At 48.8% G+C, this 19,736-nt stretch overlaps 1 protein-coding gene across 3 annotated transcripts in view; it reads left to right on the top strand.

Moving 5' to 3' along the window:
• ATP6V0D1 (ATPase H+ transporting V0 subunit d1) overlaps window positions 1-19,011 on the top strand; it is a 36,362-nt gene extending 17,351 nt beyond the window's left edge. For 2 of the 3 annotated variants that reach the window (XM_049806970.1, XM_049806971.1), the window contains exons 3-8: window positions 7,943-8,121; window positions 11,303-11,382; window positions 15,185-15,262; window positions 15,864-16,040; window positions 16,968-17,045; window positions 17,584-19,011. In XM_049806970.1, the coding sequence (XP_049662927.1) occupies window positions 7,943-8,121; window positions 11,303-11,382; window positions 15,185-15,262; window positions 15,864-16,040; window positions 16,968-17,045; window positions 17,584-17,745 (754 nt within the window). In that variant the 3' untranslated portion in view covers window positions 17,746-19,011. The remainder of the gene's footprint in view (window positions 1-7,942; window positions 8,122-11,302; window positions 11,383-15,184; window positions 15,263-15,863; window positions 16,041-16,967; window positions 17,046-17,583) is intronic. The other variant, XM_049806972.1, reaches the window with a different exon arrangement.
• Window positions 19,012-19,736: the final 725 nt, after the last annotated feature.

The following is a 19,736-nucleotide window of genomic DNA, read 5'->3' on the forward strand; positions in this document are numbered from 1 at the left end:
GCTAGCAAAATGTTATCGGTGGCAGTAAAGATGTAGCGACAAGCAAGTGATGAGCTCCAGATATAAGCCCATGTTTCACGAAGATAGAGAAATCTTTAATGAAACTCTGCAGCCCTGAGAAGGAGCTTGAGCATGCAAGCTGTGGGTGATCAGGTGAGAACGCATCGCCCCTGGATAACATCCCTGTTCAAGCTGATGCTGTTTCATCCAGAAGCAGTGTGTGGACTGAGCTATGTCCTTGGCTTTTGTTTAAAGCTGAATCCCTCTGGTGATTCTGCAGCTTGCAGGAACAGTCCTTGTACTTCCCTCATGTTCCTTCTTGCAATCTTTCCCTCTACAGGCTTAACAGCATGTCTGTTAAAGACATACAACAGGGAGGGAGGGAGCATGTTAGGAGGTTATCAATGCTCCTCTGATCAATTTGTGTGGTTGCAACTTCTCCAGAGGACTGCCTTTTGTGCAGTGCCTTTCAGTTGGAAGAACGTTCACTGAGCACTTCTGTTCCCGTGTTAACATGCTTCACTCCTTGATTGAAACCTTTCTCAAGGTCTTCTGGCACTGGACTTCAGCAGCCTTCGTTTTCCTTTTACCTTTCCATAGATTTGCATCACCTGATACTCTAGAGTGGCAAAGTTTAGCCCAGAGAAGGCCTGGAGGCAAAGGGCACTGCCTCTAAGGCTTCTTGGGGGCTTCTTGGGTCCTAGTCCACTCTCCCAGATCTGTTCTGTATACTAGTTTGAAGTCTAGCAAATACTTACATAGAGCTTTGTGTAAGTACCACAATATTTAGAGGCTGAGCTAAATCTTGTGTCTACCCCATACAGCTTACTGCGTGTCAAGTGGGATGATGATTTTTCTCATCTTCTGCTGGCAGTAGGTTTGTATGCACAGTAATGTTCTGCATGTTAGCTAGGTCCAGACCATGCATTCACTGAGAAGTGGGTAAAGGCTTTTAGGCCATTAAAGTCGTTCAGCTTTCTTAGGTACTAGAGGCAGTTTTGGGGATAATGTGAGATTATGCAGTGCAGCCTTTCCTCTTGTTTTATATCCTTGAAATATTTTTTGTTTTGGTTTGTGGGGGGGGGTTTTTTTTTTTGTGCTTTACATGTAACAAAGGTAAGAAAACAGTTTATGCAAGTTTGCCTTTTTCCAGCTGGTCTGTGTAAAAGCAGCACTATTAGATGTTTCTAGTCAATATTTAAAATGCAATTAGTGCTGAAGTCTCCTCAGCACAGCATAGAGTGCCAGGGCTCAGCCTCGTGTATGAGCATAGCGTTTCTCAAGCTTTGAGGCATCAAGTTTAGGCAGCCAGAGATTCCTGCGTGAGGCTGTGAGGTGTTCAAAACATTCCCTTGTGTTTCAAAGGGTTTGTACTCATCTAGAACACAATGTCATATTCATAAAGCCTCAAAATTAAAAGTACTTTAGCTTTTTTCTTGTTAGTCTTTTTAATGCAGCTACCACTGTATGACTGCTTATAAGTTACCAGATGATACCACTGGAAAACTGAGGTCAGTATCCCAAGAGACCTAGACTCACTAGAAGATGGTAAAAACCATGCAGAGATGCAGCTAAATATAGATTAATGCTGAGAACATTCCTGGATACTTGGATTTGAAAGGCTGCCACAGCCTCTGTAGTATTGTGAAGTTATAACTCTTTGCTGTGAAATGGTCTCATTGATCTAAGTTTAGCAGGGCACCCACTAATTGGCTGACTGCCCTTGGTTTGTGGTAGCAACCATGAAATTCTCAGCTTTCTCTTTGGCAGGTTCGTGAACCTACCACTTAGGTGTAGTTTTTTATTGGTGTGACTCCAGGAAAGACAACATGCAGAGATAGGAAGAGATCCGCACGCTTTGAGCCGAGACCGTCACATGCTGCATCTGCTCTTGCTGTTCCCTGGACTGCCTGAGCTTCAGCTGCAGACAAGGGGTAAAACGGCTCCTGGCCACAAGCTGCTGGTCTGACTTGCTCTAGTCTGAGCTCAAAAACTGATTTAAGGATCTGATGCAGTTGATCCACTGCCAGTTACTCAAACAAGCCTCAGTGAGGCACTGAGGTCTTCCTGGTGTGCAACATCCCTCTCCTTTCCAGTTAGGACAGCTGTACAGTTATTTATTAATGATCTTAAAATGACAATCCAGATACTTGTATCTCAGCTGTTGGCCCTATTCTTAGTGTCAGTAACTGCTCTTTTGTGCTTTGAAGTCTGTGCGTTGCTTTCCCCCATGACTGCTTTCCATTTGGAGCTTGAGAGAGGTGTGACAAGTGGCTCTGTGTACCAGCACCTTTGCTTAGGTCTTGAACCCAGTGGGATGTAGAGATGCGTCTGTGTACTTATGCACAAACCCAAGGAAGCAGCAGTACAACTAGCCCAAAACTTTTTCCTTGGGTTACTTCCCGCACCAGCCCCTGAGTTTATGAACTGGAGGAGCTGCAAGAGGGAAGCACTAGATGCTAAAGTGACTGTAGTCAAAACAACTTCATCATCATTTAAAGCTGTCTCTAGAATATATGCCAAGTTCAGAGCATTGCTCTGATCCCACTGGAGATTTCCCTTTTTCGTCCCAAAATAAACACATGCTTCTACAGTAATCTGAGTAACTGCCCAATGCAGTCACATAGGGACTTTTGCCTTGCTAGCATTAGTCTGCATTAAAGTCTAATGCTGGTTTTGGAAAGCATTAAAGTTGCTTGAGCAATGCAATACATTAACCCATCCCAGCAAAACCTCCAAGCCACAGCCCAGTTCTTCCCTGCTATGTACTTCTGCATCAGCCCGATGCTCTCTGCATTTGTCGTTGACACGGAGGGCCGTCCTCATGACCCCTTGCAGAGCAGCTGTTAAGCTACAGTTTGGCCAGGCTTGCAGAGAATTCCTGAGAAACGCAGGTCATGCAGTGTTCCGTCATTAGTCATGCTTTGTGACCACTTGCAGTATTGTTTACGGTTTCTTTAGTATCCTGGAGCAGAAAGCAATATAAAACCAACCTATCTGCTGTAGGACAATGACTCTTTATGATTAGGTTAGTAAGCAACGAAGGAAGAAGCCCTAACTGTCTTGAGGGCTATGCCCGAGTGCCTTCAGGCCAAGTTGTAAATGCCCCATGTGATGAGCTTTCATGCATTTATATGCTCCCCTGCTAAAAAGCCTTTTCCAACATTCAGCGGACTGTTGCAATCTTTCTTGCATGTCTCATTTATCTGTGACTGTACTTAAGTAACTCCAAAAGGAGGAAGACATACATTGTACGTGGCTTTTGCATGTGTGCTCTCCTCTTTGATTCTGCTTGATAGCTGTCCACGGCTGACTATCCCACAATTAGCTTCTGGGGCCTGGCTCTCCTCTGTTTTCTCAGAGAGGTCTCTGCTGTGCCTGTCTGAGACCATACCTCCCAAAACCAGCAGTGAGAATGATCTCTCTTACCTGGTGCTGCTGGAAGGAACATTCCCATCCCCCCCCCCCCACCCCTTTTGGCTTCTCTAGGTATATCTTGTCCTGGCTTTGTTCTCTTTATGTGAGTGTTGCCCAGTGCGTATTGTGCTGAACTGGGTGTCACTGGAGGAGCGAAGATACTGGCCCCAGTTGTCTCAGACTTCAGGAACCCGTAAGCCAACATCTCTCTCCTGCTGTGGATGATATTTCTGTGCTTGCTGACTCTTTCCTGTCCTTTAATAAGAAATTCTTACTCTTCTGTGAGACATTACTGATGCTTCTCAGTAACAGCCAGAATTGTATTTCTGTGAATGTGAATTTCTAGAATATACCACGCCTCAATTCAGTGGGTGACAGGAAGAATGAGGCAGGGTGTAACTGTGTTTGTGAAATTCTGACTGAACATCCACTCTTTTTGTGTCCATCTCCCTGTGTGGGTGGCTAGCAGCCCAAAGCAGGATTGTAAATCGTGTTCTTGCCCCAGGGAGTCTTGGTATGGTCTTTGTGGAGGCAAGGTTGGGGGCTTGAGATAAGGTGCCATTTTTCTACTTAATTAAAGCCCTGCCACCCCATGTCACTGTCTGTAGCTTATGTAGAGCCTCCATGTATTGCTTTCTCTTCTGAACTCCTACTGAGCGCTCCCAGTAAGCTAGTGCAGAGGCTTGTCCTCACCAAGGAACTTGTTGGTCCTTTTACCTGTCTCCAGTCTCCCACCAGACCATCCTATGTTTTAATCTCTTTTCCATGCCAAGCGGGCTGCAGTAGGATTATGGTGTTGTAAGTGACCAACTATTCCTGTTTCCTGATGTGTCCCGTAGTCTGCGCTGAGAGCTAGTGAAGGTTAAAATGTTCTTGGAGGGGTCTGAGCATGCATTAATCATGAAAACTGAAACATTTGAAGCTGGTCAGAGCCTAATAGGAGATGAGGAGGCTGACGACAAAAGCTGCTCTATTAAACAAGTAGTTGGAGGTTCCTAGGAAAACTGCTGCCACTGTAATAAATCTAATCCTTTGGGCCTGGGAGGAAACGCCAGCGTCGCCAGGATCTCTGCTATGGTCTTAGTACGGCTGTGCTAATGGAGGCAGATGCGTTCTTGTTGGGACCTGGCACAGGAAAACAAGTGTTGCCCCTTCCACAGATGAGAAAAGGCTTTTCCAGCTGCCCTGACACTAGAAGACTTCCCTCATAGTCATGACTAACTAAGCTGTGACTCTTTTTACTGGGATGAAGCAAGGATTGAACGTGAATAAGCATGGTCTGGGCTTGCTTGAAGGAAATGGGAACTATCAAGAAAGATTAGGTAGTGGTGCTGGTGTCTGTCTGGCCTGGGCAGGCATAAGAAGACCTTTGTCCTGCTGCAGCTCTCTTGTTATCGTAAAGGTTTGAAATGCTGTTGCAGTGGAAAATGGAATAAGAAATTTCCCCTCTATCTTGCGCATCGTAACTCTTTCTCCTGCAGGGATGAATCTTTCTCTGACAGCAAGATTTAAGTAGTCTTGATAGGTAAGGTACTCTTTCAAACAGTTGGTGCTGGGCTTCCTTAGAGGCCTTGGCATTTGGTCTATAGACTGTGCGTTTCCCTGGACTTGCCTGAAGGATGAGGAAACAAGCAAGTTGAGGGGTATAAATGACACGGGGAGAGCCATGCTTTGCACTCTGGCAGTGGAAACCAGCTGGGTTGTCTTTCCTGGGACCATCAGTCTGAAAGCAGGAGCTTCTCATGTGTGAAGAGGGTCAGACTTGGGCTGCTCTCCCCAAACCTGGCTGTGGCTTTTATGCTTAGCTGGACTGGGAGGGCATGGATGAGGTCAGTGTGACTCCAGTAAGGCAGGAGCTAAGCTGCTCTGAAGACCTGTGAACAGAAAGGGCTTGGCGCATTTTCCCTCAGTTCCTCTTGTATGGTTGACTTTGGCCAGGCTCCTTGCAAGTCACAAATATCTTGCAGAGAGCAAGATCCATGGTAAGCTGGGAATAGGAAAGAGGTGTGCTAGCATACTGTGCAATGACCATATTTCCTTGCCTGTACCTTCACTGTAGGCTGAGTTGAAGAAAAAAATTTGGTCTGGTCCTATGTTGATGCCTTGCTTTGGTGAGAGTAGTCCTGCATACGGTCTTCTATGAAAGCTACTGTGTTGCACTAACCAAACTTGTGTGTTTGAGGGCAGATGGTGGAGCTGGGGAATGATCTTCTGTATCCTTGGTCTTGTACACCTCATGGACATGCCTCTGTGTTAGGGTGCAGATGCTTGTATTTACCAGGAACCACCTGCTTACTACAAGGGACTTACCCTCAGTTCTCATAAACAGGCCTTTCTTGCTGTCCTGGAGATTGCAATCATCTCCATGGTGAGAGCTGCACAAACAGAAGGGAGGATAATGACCTCGCAGATTAAAGGGCAAAAGGAGGTTTCCTGCTACATGAAGCTTGTGCTGATTGCCCCAATTCTAGATTGAATGTCCCTGGAAAGGCAGGCTGCAAACACAGAAAGGCTCTCTGCAAAAATAGTAGGGCCAGCAGGTGTGTTACCCAGCCCTGCAGTGTGGAGAGAAAAGGCAGCACCTGTTTGAGGAACTAAGGTGTGGATTTGTTCGTGGACATGCCCTTTGAGCATATTTGAGAGGCAGTAAGCCCATCTAAGAAAAACTGCCAAAATCTGCCTTGAACTGGCTCTGCTTACCTGCCTTTGATGTGGTTCAAAGGGAAACGGGGCTGCACTATGTCCTCCTTGTTAGCTTGGAAATACAAAGATCAGCAGCATCCCTATGCCTGTCTGACAAACGTGTGCAGAGCTTTGCCGTCCCTGCCCTTGCCCCAGTCCCGGTGTGCTGGCCTTAAGTTCCCTTTCTTCAGTACTCAAAGTACATGTAGGAAGCCTGAACCTCAACAGAGCTCCAACTCCAGACTTGCACAGCTCCTTCTGCCATTCTAGTTCAGGCCTGATCTCATTTGTTTTAGAGCAGCTCCTGCCAAGGAGCATCTTTGTGTCTTTTCCATCATCTAACTTTTTAGAGTTAGACCTCTAGCAGTGAGAGCAAGGGAGTGTAAAATCCCAAATATACTGCTCTTCCAGCATCTGTGCCCCTTCCCTGTGGTGCTGAAGGGTGTTAGCAAAAGCATCTTCTGCTGACTGAAAAAAACCAAATTGTCTTGCTTGATGTTTTTCAGGTGCTCAGCTTGGTTGGCTTATGGCTCAGCTGGTGGTGAAGGTGCCTAAAGTAGCACTCCTGTTCTTGCTGGGGACACTTTTCCTCTCAGCCCCTTGTATTTACATGATTCCTTGATCTGTTACTTGGAAAAGGCCACCAGCCTCTCTTGTATTCCCAGTCTTCAGGCCAGCTGTGTCTCCCTTCTCTGGCTAGACTGGTAGAACTGGGAGGTGATCTTGCCCCTCTCCTCAGCACTGGTGGAGGCCTCATCTGGAGTGCTGTGCCCAGCTCTGCACTTCTCAGTAGAAGAGAAACACAGGTGTTCTGGAGAGAAAGGCCACAGAGGGCTTATGTTGGTGGAACTTGTGCTGAGTGCCGTGGTTCCAGATGCAATGTCCTGTTACTGCAGAGCCAAAGACTGAATCTGCTAATTCTGTATAACATAAGTGGAAAACTTGGTTAGGGATGTCATAACATAGGCTGATGCAAAGAAGTTTGTAGCTTTTGATGGTAGAGGTGTGAAAAACCTTGTGTGTAGTTTTGTGAGGGTGTGAGTGAAGGTTGTGCTAAAGCTGCCAGCCCTGTTGTTTTTGGAAGGGAGTGGGGCTGCAGAAACGTGACCCTTTCTCCATAGTCTTGGCAAGATGGGGAAGTGCTGCTGGGACTGAAGCTGAGCTTGAGTCAGGCTATCTGCAGATTCTCCTTTGCTGGTGTTCTACCACATACACTTCTGCACATGCTCTCTACAGAGCATGGCAGTGCGAGGGGAGCATTGGGAATGCTGGAAGGACAAATGTTCCCAGCTACCTTGTGGGAGGGTGTGGGGAAGCTGGAGCCAGGCTCCTCTTGGAGGTGTGTGGGGTTAGGATGAGAGACAGTAGACAAATAGCTGTGAGGGAAATTCTGATTAGCTGTTAGGAAAAGACTTTTAATTGTGAATGTGGTTGGACACTGAAGCAGAGCCCCAGGGAGGTTGTGAGATATATATCCTTGCAAGTAATTCAAAGTTCAGCTGGACAAAGCCCTGAGGAGCTGGAGCTGGCCATGCTTGGAGCAAAACATTGGGCCAGAGACCTCCAGCAGTCCCTTCCAACCTAATACTCTTCAATGGTAGATAGGAGATGCCCAGATGATGTGGTTCAGCTGTGGCATATATCACAGCCTGGGACTATGCTTGACTCCCTTTGCCTAAGCTGACATGATAACGAGTCATTAAGGAGGTGCCTTACTAGTTCTTCATGGGAAGGGTGCATCTTTCTGGAAATGTTCACAGGGACTGAAAATGTGTGCCCTTCTGGTGCTGGGTGCTGGTTTTTGTATTTGTATTGTGACAGGCTTCCTCTTGCATTCCTTCAGGTACAGCTACATGATTGACAATGTTATTCTGCTGATCACTGGGACTCTGCACCAGCGTTCAATCTCTGAACTGGTGCCCAAGTGCCATCCTCTGGGAAGTTTTGAGCAGATGGAAGCTGTGAATATTGCTCAGACACCTGCGGAGCTCTACAATGCAATCCTGGTTGACACTCCCCTGGGTGAGTGGAGCCTTTCAAATTACCTCTTAGCTATGTGTGGAGCAGATGTCCCTTTCTCCCCCAGTCTAACTAGGTCCAACCAAGACCAAGTTGTGCTCCAGGAAGACAAAGCGGTGGGTAACATGCAGATGTGGGTGTACTGCCTGTGGTGACTGGGCTTGAGTTCATGTTTATGCCTGTCCTATGCCAGTTTTTCCTCTGGAGTATCAGCTAACTCTCTGTACCATTCAACAACTGTCTAAACTGGCGCACTGGTAGTACAGACTGCTGGGGAGTTTGGTTTGTGTGAGCCAGGCCTTGAGCTGTTATGGCAGTGCAGGTGTGGTTAGATCTGATCTGCTACATATGTCCATTTACCAGCTCTTCTGGGAATTGTCACCTGAAATTAGGGAGGAAGAAGGAAGTTTGAGAGGTCTTAGACAATGCAATCTTTTCAATAATTGTCATGGAACTCATGGCACATGTGCTTTCTTAGTGAACGGCTATTGGGTCCTCTGCTGGAATGAGTCACTTAATTTCCAGCACTTTTAGTTGGACCATTGGGCAGTTTCTTGTAGGCAATTTTTGTAGGTAATTATAGAGATCTGCAAATGCCCAGTCTTGTTCTGAGACTGATAAAATCAGCTCTAGATCAAGGAAAGCTCTTTATATTAAAACAACAACAACAAAACGCAAAAACATCCCCCCTCTCCCCAAAAAAAACCCAACAACTAACAAACCCGAACCAACCAACAACAGCAAAAAAAAAAAGTAATCTCCAAAAGCCTTTTTAAACTCATTGCATAGCAGGATCCTACACTGAGGTATACTGTCTCAGGGCTACAGGCCTTGACCAGGAGGCACATAACGCTAAAACCAAGTGTCTTATGAACAGCTAGTCAGACAGATACGTTCTTCAAAGATAAAAGGTGTAGGAAGTGGTTCTGGAGAAAATATGGAAGTCTTTTTGCAGTAGTAGGAAAGGTAGTCACAGGAGACTTGCTAGTTTAGCCTCTGTGGGCAAAAACATGAGGTATGCCTGAGTCGATGATTAATCATTCTTTTGGGGTTGCTAGAAAGAACAAAACACTCTAAATCATCATATTGTCTTTGATAGAAATAGTTGTTTTTGGAACTGAAAGTGCTTTTGCTAATGCTCTGTGTAATAACGGGGCAAGTTAAGTAGTTGTCACGGAAAAATGACTTGCCAAATAGAGCCCAGCAAGGGAGGGAAAACATGTCTCAGGAGATCTGGGTTGCAAGGTAGGGCAACAACTCAGCAAGAGAACTGAGGCTCTGCATGCAGCTGAGTTGAGCCTGCTGTAGGGATGATGTGTGGGAAGAAAATTCTCCTCATGAATAAGCAGGAACCTTCCCATTTTGGGAATAAGATAGAACAGAGTATTTCAAAGATATTGACTCTCGGAGACCTTAAAGCTTCCAGCTGTGTATGGGGTGAAAATGCCCCATTACACTAGTGAGGTGGTTCTGGAGAACGTGGCTGGCAGTTGAGGGTCTTTGCCTCTTGCGTTCATGTACTTGTATGTGCGTCAGTTTTGCCTGCTTCTGTCCTGGCTAGGCTGACTTCTTCAGACCTTTGCCCTGGCCATGCCCTTGAGGCTGTGTACCATCTAGTGTGGCATTTCTTCAGCAGGAGAACATGGGGAGTAGCTGTGTTGCCTAAACAAGCAGGCATGCAGGCTCCAGTTGTTTAACTTGCACTCTTTCCAGTGACCACACGCAAAGAAACAGCAGCTCTATCTCCTAAAAGTACTTGAGTAGCTACGTGGCTTGGTAGGAATGCCTAACCCCAAATGGCTTTCATAGGTTAGCAGGGCAAAATAAGACTTGCTGTTAGCCTAATTTGGGATATTGGAGGGCCAAGAACTGAAATAGCTGTGTTCTCATTCCTCTGCTACTCTGAAGTAGCCACTGCTTAGCTATCTAGGCTAGCCAGCGGGTCCTGCAGTGAAAACCAGTCCTGGCACACTCTGTTTTCATTTTTGCCAACCATAGGGAGCAGTGCTCCTCCAGCTACGTGGCATTGGTCTCTGCTGTTGCAAAAAAACCTCTGGGGGGGGTTAATGCCTGTTTGGGACTCTCTAGACCCACAGTGTGGCTGCTGTCCATGCCAGGGAGCTCGTGCTATAGAAGTAGTGCACAGCAAAGATGTGATCCTGCATCGTGCCTGGTTTGTCACACAAAGCAGAGCACTGCTCAGTTCTGAGCATGAGTGCAGTGTCCTTTACCCACAGCTAGACTGCGTAAGCTGAGAAAGATCATATTTCTCTATGTAGCAAATTCAGCAGAGTTGGTTGCTGAGTGAGAGTTGAAGAAGTCATAAAATTCCTGTCAATGGGTTTTATTGTGCTCTTGCTAACAAGTGAGTGGTACAACAGCCTTATGTTACACTAGATAGACAAGATTCATCTGCAGCTTGCAGTGCCCTGTGTGAGCTCTGAAATCTGTGTTCTTTAGGTGGCAACAACTTCTCAAACTCCCTCCCAGAGATACTCTGGCAAAGTATGTAGGGCTGAACATCCTACCAAAAAACACTAGTTCATCCTGTCTCCTGTTGATTACCTCCAGCTAGAGAAATAAAAGTCCTTGGAAGAAGTAGCAAATGGGACTGATAGACCTGACCAGAGGAAACAGCTCCTGACTCCAAATGTGGAGTGTCATGGGCTGTAGGAACTGTGGCATCCCCATGCCTCCTTAATCCAACTGAGATACTGGAGGAAGGAGAAGCACCAGCTTCCTCAAGACTTGCTATCTGCTCTCTCACAGATGTTTAAGCACTGCTGCGGTGCTGTAGCAGGCAATTCGGAAACTGTCTTGCCACCTCTGAGTGCCTGCATCTGCGAACAGTTTGGGTTTTGCTTATTTTTAAATACAGGCTGCTCTGGCACTGATGCTGGGGGCTAGAGCTGAGAATTTTTGCTGAGAATAGGCTGTTAACCAAACCATAGGACTAAGGAGTGAAGAAAGATTTTTTTCATGTGAGAGCCCCCAAAATGACTGTGGCCTGGGGAACCATGGTGGAGCCTGAGGTTTTGAGTCATGGCAATTTCATGGCTGCTGAAGATAAGGGCCAGGCCTAGGAGGGGACACTGCTTCTGCCTGGTATTGTTGAGGACTCTGGAAAGTGCTTGGCATGGGACTGGTTAGGGCAATGCTAACTCTGTCTGTTGCTCTGTTTCAGCTGCTTTCTTCCAAGACTGCATATCTGAACAGGACCTGGATGAAATGAACATTGAAATAATTCGAAACACGCTGTATAAGGTAAATGAGTCTCTGGGAAGGGAAAGAGATGTTAACTTCCCTGTTTATTCCTAGTGTGACTACAGCTCTGTCTTGGTTCAGGAGCTCCAACCTGGGCTGGCTTTCTTCAGCCAAAGACAAGAGGGTATTTTTCCTCTTGGAGTAGACTTTAAAAGAATTTTGCTTTCTGTTTTTTCTTATGTGGAGTGGTGATAGAGTAAACATGACCAAGAACTAGTTGCATCCATTGGAAAGTAAACGATAGTGCTCTTGGAGGGGCCTGACATCTGACCACCCAGCTCTGCAGAGTTAGGGCACCAGAGCTAGGCAGAGTGGGGTTTCTTAGGAGCTGTCAGGCTGTCAAGAGTTTGTGCAAGAGATTTTGCAGTGGTTATGCCTTTCAATAAATTTCCTCAGGCCCCAGGCAGGCAGAAGGCTGCTGCTCAACCACATGAGCTTAGATGTGTAGTTAACTGCATTCAAAGGGCTAAAGTGGCTAGATCTTAAACTTGGTTGAAGACTTCCATGGGCTTGGCACTCTGTCTTGAGCTCTTTCAGAAGAGCCTCCAACAGTCTGCTCAAGCCTTCAGTGGCTGTGGTTAGGGTTAGATGCTCTTAGAGCAGTGTAAAAGGTGCAGCTGGGATGGAGTCCTGCAGGCTGGGGAAAGTATTGGCACAGGGATGTGGAGGGGCTAAGGACCTCCTTGTCCTGAGTCTGCATGGGGAGCTGTTGTCTCCTCTGCAGGTTCCATCTGGTTTTAGCTGGCAGTATCAAAAGTGTGTGTTTATGTGCAGGCTGTGGCTATCGCTCCATCTTGACTCTCTGGATTAAGGGTGGGATGCAGATTGTATCTGCTAACCTTCTTTTAGCTGGTCACAGCCAGCCTGCAGTCAGTGTGACCTCTGCTTCCCAAGGAAGCTGTGGCCTGTTTGGAGAGGCAGAGAACAGGTCAGGCGTGAAAGGAAGAAGGCAAAGGGAGGGGAGAAGGAGCTGCGTGTGGCCTCTGGCATGTACTGGTCTTTTGCTGTAATGGGGGGAGGTATGCCTGTACGCATAACTACCTGCAGCCTTGCAGGGTGCTTGAGATGTGTTGAGACGAGGCGGGTGGGAGAAGGCAAGGAGCCGAGTGAGCACAGGGCAAACATGTTGGGGAGGGAGTGGGAGGTATCTCCTTGGGTCCCAGCTGCCACTTCCTTTTTGAGGCCTGATACTGCTTTGCATTCTGCTCTTCCTACCCCCAAATTGAAGCATAGATGCCTGGTATCCTTTGGTGTGTGCTGGGACTGGCTCTTGCTAAAGAGCAGCCCCCAGGGAAACACAGGGGCTCTGTCAGTAGCAAATCATGGGGATGCAAGGGTGGAAAAGGTAACTGCCACTTACAGACTCTTACCTGAATGCATCTCTCTCCCCAGGCACTGGAAAATGTATAATACAATGCAAATGGCCTTCACAGGCACATGAGGGAAATAAAATCAGATCTGAAATCTGCAGACCTGCTCTGAGGAATGCAGCAGGCAGGTGCCTGGGATGGATGTCTATGTCCAGGAGGCTTTGGCTTGGGAAGGGGAAGTGCTACCTCCCAGGCCTACTGGAGGTTTTTTGAAGGAATCTGTGACCATGTAGACAGAAGGTTTGACCAGGATTCATAGGAGGAAAGCAATTACAAAGGTTTCTTGTTAGCAATGACAAGCAAGAAGGTTCTCGAATGGAAATATGGTTAAGATGGGGATTAGAGGTTAAAAGCAAGCAGTCACTATTAGTGTAGAGGGCGGTCAGTAGTGGAGTCCTGCAGTGGAGGTGTGCTGGCATTGTTATCTTCAATGCTTATTCCCTCTTTTTTCCACATCTTTAATGGATATGTTGAAGTGAAGCTGGCTGACTGTTGGCCTTTGCTGGCGACCTTCTTGTAGGAAAGAGCTGAAGGAGCTTTGTGACTGGGCAATAAAATGTAGCAGGGAAATCAATGTGGATAAATATGGAGTGATGTATGGTAGAGGCAAAGAGGTAATCCTAACTCTGCCTGTACAGTGAGGGTCTCCTTGTTCCTTTTTACTACTAAATGAAATCTTGGGTTATGACTGACCTAAGCAAGTGTCTCGACAAGGTAATTTGTTCCTAACAGTAGAAGAGAAATGTACAAATACCACTGTGCTGCTGTGTACATCTGTAGAGTGTCCTGAACACTGTCTCATTCCTCTCCTCTCTCTTCTCTGAATGTAAACAGCAGAACAGGAGAAGCTGCTAAGGAGGACGCATTTAAAGGTTTGGGTACAATGACTTCTGTATGGGAAACTACAAAAATGGTTAGGATTCCTCACCTGGAAGATGAGTGAATCTGAGCTGTGGTGGTAACCACAGATAGTGTTGGAAAAGTGAACATGGATGGACAGACCACAGGTCTCCCTTTAGGCTGGATGTGACAGACAAATGAGGCTAGCAGGAGGCAAAGGGTAAATGTGGGGGTTCGTGGAAGCAGAAGTCCATTAAGGATTATTAAATGGAAAGACACCACCATTTTGGGGACAAGGGTTTCGGAACACTGGAGAGTTTCTGTAAATTGCTGTCATCTGCAAAGGGGTCCATAGGGGAGGGTACCCAGTGCAGCTGTTCCACAGTCTGTGTTTCCATAGTGTCTGTGACACTGGATCCTCATTCAGTGCTGGATACTTGAGTTCATCTATTTTTGCTTCTAAAGCCTTAGGTTTGTGCATGAACCCCTGAGAAGGGCAGAGGTAGTAACTGAACCTGTTATCCAGGTTCCCTCTTCTGTCAGCCTCAAAGTCTGTTATCTGTGTCCTTGTTCCTGTAGTAACTCTGCAGACTGATGCTCTGTGCTCTTCTGCACTTGAGCAGTGCCAAGTGCTGAAGATGATCTCTCTTTGATGTGTGATGCTCACCCAGCAGTGTCCTCTTGTGCTGTGTGTTAACAAAGATTTACAGAACATAGTAATCCAGGTGCTTTCCTAGTGCAGAGGCTGAGGGTGTCCAACACGTGCATTCTTGGTCCATCTTCAGTCCTGGAGGTATTGTGACAAAGCAGAGATTTGTGATGTCTCAGCATCATTTTATTCCATCCCTTTTAAGTGATTCTGGTTGCAGCTCTCTGTCCAGGGAGGTATTTTATCACATGATTACTTCCTCTGAGAAAGTTTTTGCTGAGCAGCACTTTTAGCCATGCGCAGCCTTCATAGGCTCCCCCGGGAGATACAGTCATCTTCCAGCTGGATTATGGTACATCTCCACAAAGGATTACGTTTCCTGGAGGCAGCGTAGCTGTGCCTATCCTTATATGTTTTCTGCAGTGCTTCATTTGGGATGGAGACCAAGTGGCTGCTGTGTGAAAAGAGAATTATAGAGAATGGCTAGTTTCCTTCAGAGATGTCCTGTCTCATCTCTTGACTCTGCTTACACAGCGGTACTTTCTGAGCGTAGGTCTTGCAGCTATAGTTGTGTGGCTTGGCATGTTTGTGGAGGCCAGAGCAGGGTCAGGAAACCATGTGAGACTTCAGTAAATGCTTTGGAGTTGGACGACTCAAAGGAGCAAAACAGGCTTTAACCTTGCTGCCTGGGGATCTTGCCTGCAGTACGCTCATGCAGTCACTTGAACAAACTCAACCACAACGCTTCATGTCTCCAGCTCCTGGGCAATAACTGTTCCTTGTGTGGGCTTGGCATCCAAGCTCACATGGGGTGAGGGTGTCCATGCTGTGTTACAAAGCATCTGGGAGCATCCCTGCTTGCTGTCTGTCCTCTGCTGAATGGCCCTATGGGGCAGTAGCTGAAGCTGTGTAGAAGAGCACTTATCTGCCCTCTCTCTTCTAGGCCTACCTGGAGTCCTTCTACAAGTTCTGCAAGGTGCTGGGAGGTACCACGGCAGATGCCATGTGCCCAATCCTGGAGGTAGGTCTGGAAACCCCTGTAGTTGGACAGTATTGCAGTGATATTCAGTGCTCTGTGCTCAGGCCCAGCTTGCCTGTCAGCATTAAGGATGCTCAAGATATTCTTCAGCATCCCCATGCACACTCTGACTGCCTGCACGTGACTTTGGACAGGTTTTGTTCCCCAGTCCTGATCTTGCCAGGTGCTGACACATCTGTTGCCTTCATGGCAACATCTTCATCTTCTCACATGGATAACAAGCAGGAGAACAACCAGAGCTATTCAGTGCATGGCCTGTTTCCATGCCAAGGCTAGTTGTGGGATGTGCAGGGCTCAGGGGCAGTGGGTGAGAGAGACTCCTTGACCTGGGCAGGGTTCTGCTCAGTGATTTGGCCTGTGCCTGGGATGGGCATTTCCTCACGTGACTGCTCCCCAGGCATCAGCTACTGGGCACACTGGGAGCCTGCACGTGTAGCCTGCCCTGGCTGAGCACTGGATAGCTGAGCACGCAGGCAGCTTGCTCATGCTGCCCTCTGATGTGGCTCTGTTCAGAACAGTGTCAGTACCTGCTAGCCTCTGGCCAAGATGCTGCATCCCAAGGTGAACCACTCTTCTCCTGCAGTTTGAAGCTGACCGGAGAGCCTTCATTATCACCATTAACTCATTTGGTACTGAGCTGTCCAAGGAGGACCGAGCAAAGCTGTTCCCGCACTGTGGCAAGCTCTACCCTGAGGGCCTGGCTCAGCTGGCCAGAGCAGATGACTACGAACAAGTCAAAAATGTTGCTGACTACTACCCTGTGAGTGCTTTGGGGTGAAGGCTGTGGGGACTGGTGCAAGAACCTACTCTGGATCAGAGCTTCTCGGGGATCTGGGAGAACTTGTGGATTGACAGCCTGGGGAGAGGGATGCCTATCTTCTGCTGCTACTGTCGGTTCTGTGCTCTGCTCGGCCAAGATGGAGTTGGCTTGCCTGGGATGCTGTTGGCTTGTCAGTCATGGCTGTCATTGCAGTGGTGATGGGGACACCAGGTGTACCTTACATGCCCTGTCCCAGGGTGTGGGGGCTGCCCTCACCACCAAACCCTTGAGGTATCAGTGTGGCAGCGATGACGGTCTCTCTTTGGCTGGTTGGGGGTGGAAACATGTCTTCAGTGGGAAGCAGTATGCCCCATCTTCAGCCCCTGTGGGTCGCTCTGAGCTCTGGTTCAGTCACAGGGGAGGCGCTGACCTGGGAGGACATGTTTGGATGTGTCTGGGTTCCTTAAGCTGCTCTTGTGCATGAGAGCTCAGTGTCTCCTTACTGAAGCAGCCAGGGCATGTGTCAGTGTTCGTGGGCAAAGGGGCCTGGCCCAAACACTCCAGTCTGTATGTGGAGGGGTCTGTACCTGATGCATCCTCCCTGCAGGCTCAAAGTGATGCTCTGGCTTTGAGAACTGTACGTTTCAGAGAAGGGGTAGGATCTCTGGCTGGACAAGCTCACAGGTGAAATAAAGGCTTTCTCTGCCTTTCTGGGGATTGCCTTCAGCCAGTGTGTGTGCTGTGCATCCTCAGCAGCATCCTGTTGCCCATATTCCTGTGTGCACAGGGCAGACTCTTGGTTTGTCTGTCCTCTGCTGACCTGACATGGTGGCTGGGGCATCTGTTTGATGCACAGGGCCCCCAGACGTTGCTGAGCTTGGAGGGTTTTGGGGTTTGGGTATATCCTCTTGTAATGTCTTCCTGCAGGAGTACAAGCTGCTATTTGAAGGGGCTGGCAGCAACCCTGGAGACAAGACCCTTGAAGACAGGTTCTTTGAGCATGAGGTGAGTGAGCCCTGAGACACTTCTCAGTATGTGCCTACCTGTGCCATTTGCAAATCTCAGGGTAGCAGCAAGTTTGTCTTGCTGCCCTGTCAGCAGTGCTGTGGATGAACGGAGTTTGGGGGAAGGAAAAGGTTGCTAACCCTCTGCTCCAGCAAAGGAATGGGGGCCCAGCATGGTGCTTGGTCCATGTTCTCACCCAGACAGACAAGAGCAGTGTGGGAGGCAAGTTTGGGCCTGCTGGTGGATGTTTGGTCCATTGATAGCAAAACCAGAGTGTAATTACTTGGGAGAGGAGGATTTTCACAGTACCTGAGGGTATAAATATTTCCCCCTTCAAATGCCAGAGTCTGTCCTGAGCCATGTGCTGTAGGTTAGAGTGCCTCAAGGACCTAGAGAGATACAGAGCAGGATACCTGTGCTGAGTCTTCCAGCCTGCTGGGGAAGTCATGAGACCTCCCAAGCTGCTCTATGCTTGCCTTGACCAGCTCCTCCCATCTGAGGTGGACAAGTAACATGTCCTCCTCTGGGCTTTCCCCAGGTGAAGCTGAACAAGCTGGCCTTCCTCAACCAGTTCCACTTTGGAGTCTTCTACGCCTTCGTGAAGCTGAAGGAGCAGGAGTGCCGCAACATTGTGTGGATTGCAGAGTGCATTGCCCAGCGGCACAGGACCAAGATTGACAACTACATTCCCATCTTCTAACCCTGCTCTGCTCCTGTCTGACCCTCCTGCCCCTGGAGTCCGGAGGGGCTTCTGTCTAACCCCCTGACTTATCCCTTGCCCAGACTCCAGGGATGTCCCATCTGTGGAACTGGCTCAGATGAGGAAACTGTACAGTTGCTAGTTAAATTATTCACAAGCTGAAGTTTGAGTTGTGTGCTGTGAGGGGTCCGGAGGGACCAGTGGCACAGGCTTGGCCCTGTGTAGCAGGAGGGACACCTCCTGTTGTGTATCTAATAGTCCCCATGTTACTGTACTAATCTGCTGTATGCGCTTATGCTCGTAGAGCAAGCACCAGCTGGGGGGTTGCTGCCTCCAAGGGGTTCCCACTGCTGCAGAGGAACACGTCAGGTCTGCCATGGCTGGGGCATGTCAGTGCTCTGCACGCCTCCTAGTCAGTGTTGTTCCTGTGAGATTTAGTCTTGAGTGTCATTTGTAGCGTAGCCTGTGCTGCTGTGCAATCCCTGCATCCCCCTGTAGCTAACCCTGACCTGGGAGAGACTGAGTAGCCCTGGCCAGGACTGAGATGGAGCCTGTGGGAATGTGAGGGCAGAGCCAGAGCGCTCGCAGAGCGTGCTCCTCCCCACTCTGGCAGCATTTGCACTAGTGCAGCCCCGCTGTGTCCTCAGAAGCAGCTCTCCTCAGTCTCCCTCCTGCCCTGCAGCTTGCAAGGGCTCCATAAGCTGGCTGAGCTCCTTCCTTCCCTGAAAACCCACAGGTTGGAGTTTACTGCCACAACCGTGCAAGAATCGGGGCTCCTTTTGGCTCTGTGGATGGCGCCGGACCCCTGCACTGCCCCAGGGCAGACATCCAGGCTGGGGCAGCCTCCTCCCCTGTGCAGTGTGTCTGGGCTGACACTGCTGTGGAGTTGTATGGGCACAGCTGGCCAGTGGGCAGAGTGGCCCTTGGGTCTGGCTCCACTTGGTCACCCTGATGAGTGCAGAGGGCAGCTGTTGGCAGAGATGTCCTATGCCTGTGGTTAGGGGGTGGGAGCCAAGCCCTGGGCATGGCATGGCAGTCCTACTCCTTGCTGCTCTGTGTCCTGGCTCACTCCCACTTGTGCTTGAGCTCTGGGAGATGCCCATGGCAGCAGAGAAGCCTTGCTGGTGGGAAACATGTGCTCGGTGCTGCTGCAGGGAGGGATCAATGGAGAGCGGCTCCGTCTCAGCTTGTGCTGTGGTCACCTCTGCAGTGTTTGTTATCCTGTGCTCCCTTCCTCTCTACACCAATAAATATCTGCCTACTGTACTGTGCTCTCCCTGCTTACTTGGGCACCTGCTCCCACATCCCCAAGAGAAGCCTCCATCAGCCACAGGGCCTCTTAACCAAAGAATTTGGTATTTGTGGTAGTGGAGCCTGGTGTCACTCCTGCGTGACATGGGACACTTGTTTCTACCACAGGCAGGGTGGTAGTACCACCTCTTGGGGCCCTGGGCACTCACTCCAGCCCAAGCTGCAGGGGGTGCCTGGTCTGTGGGTGCAGCTGGGTGCTGAGCTGATGGGTGCCGGGGAGGTGTAGCCCTCGCTGCTTATGCAGCCTTATGGGAGTGAGCTATGCTGTTACGGAGCTGCATGGCTTGTCCCCCTGTGCCTGGGCTTCCTGCGTGGGCCTGTCTGTGTGTGGCACTATCAGCCCTTCCATCCTTGCCCCAGAAGGGCTACAGTGTCAGAGCAAAGCAAAAGGAAGCCTTTGAGGTAGGGGTGGGGAGTAGTGGGTAGTGGGTGCAAGCACTTACTGGCAGGCAGACCCCCTTTCTGGGGCTGCCTGTGGCACCTGTTGCCCCATGCAAGGCTCCTGGCTTGGTGTGGGGCCAGCTGTGACCCAGCTCAGCTCTGCCCGCAGGCAGGGCAGCCCTAGCCAAGCATTGCAGTGCTGCACTGCAGAAGGAGACTGCCAAAGCCTGGTGGCATATCAAGAACAGATTTATTTAAAAAGTGACAATCATTTAGTTCATCTTATGAAGAGCTCTGCG

Source organism: Accipiter gentilis, chromosome 7, assembly GCF_929443795.1.
Source record: "Accipiter gentilis chromosome 7, bAccGen1.1, whole genome shotgun sequence".
NCBI classification, from domain to species: domain Eukaryota; kingdom Metazoa; phylum Chordata; class Aves; order Accipitriformes; family Accipitridae; genus Astur; species Astur gentilis.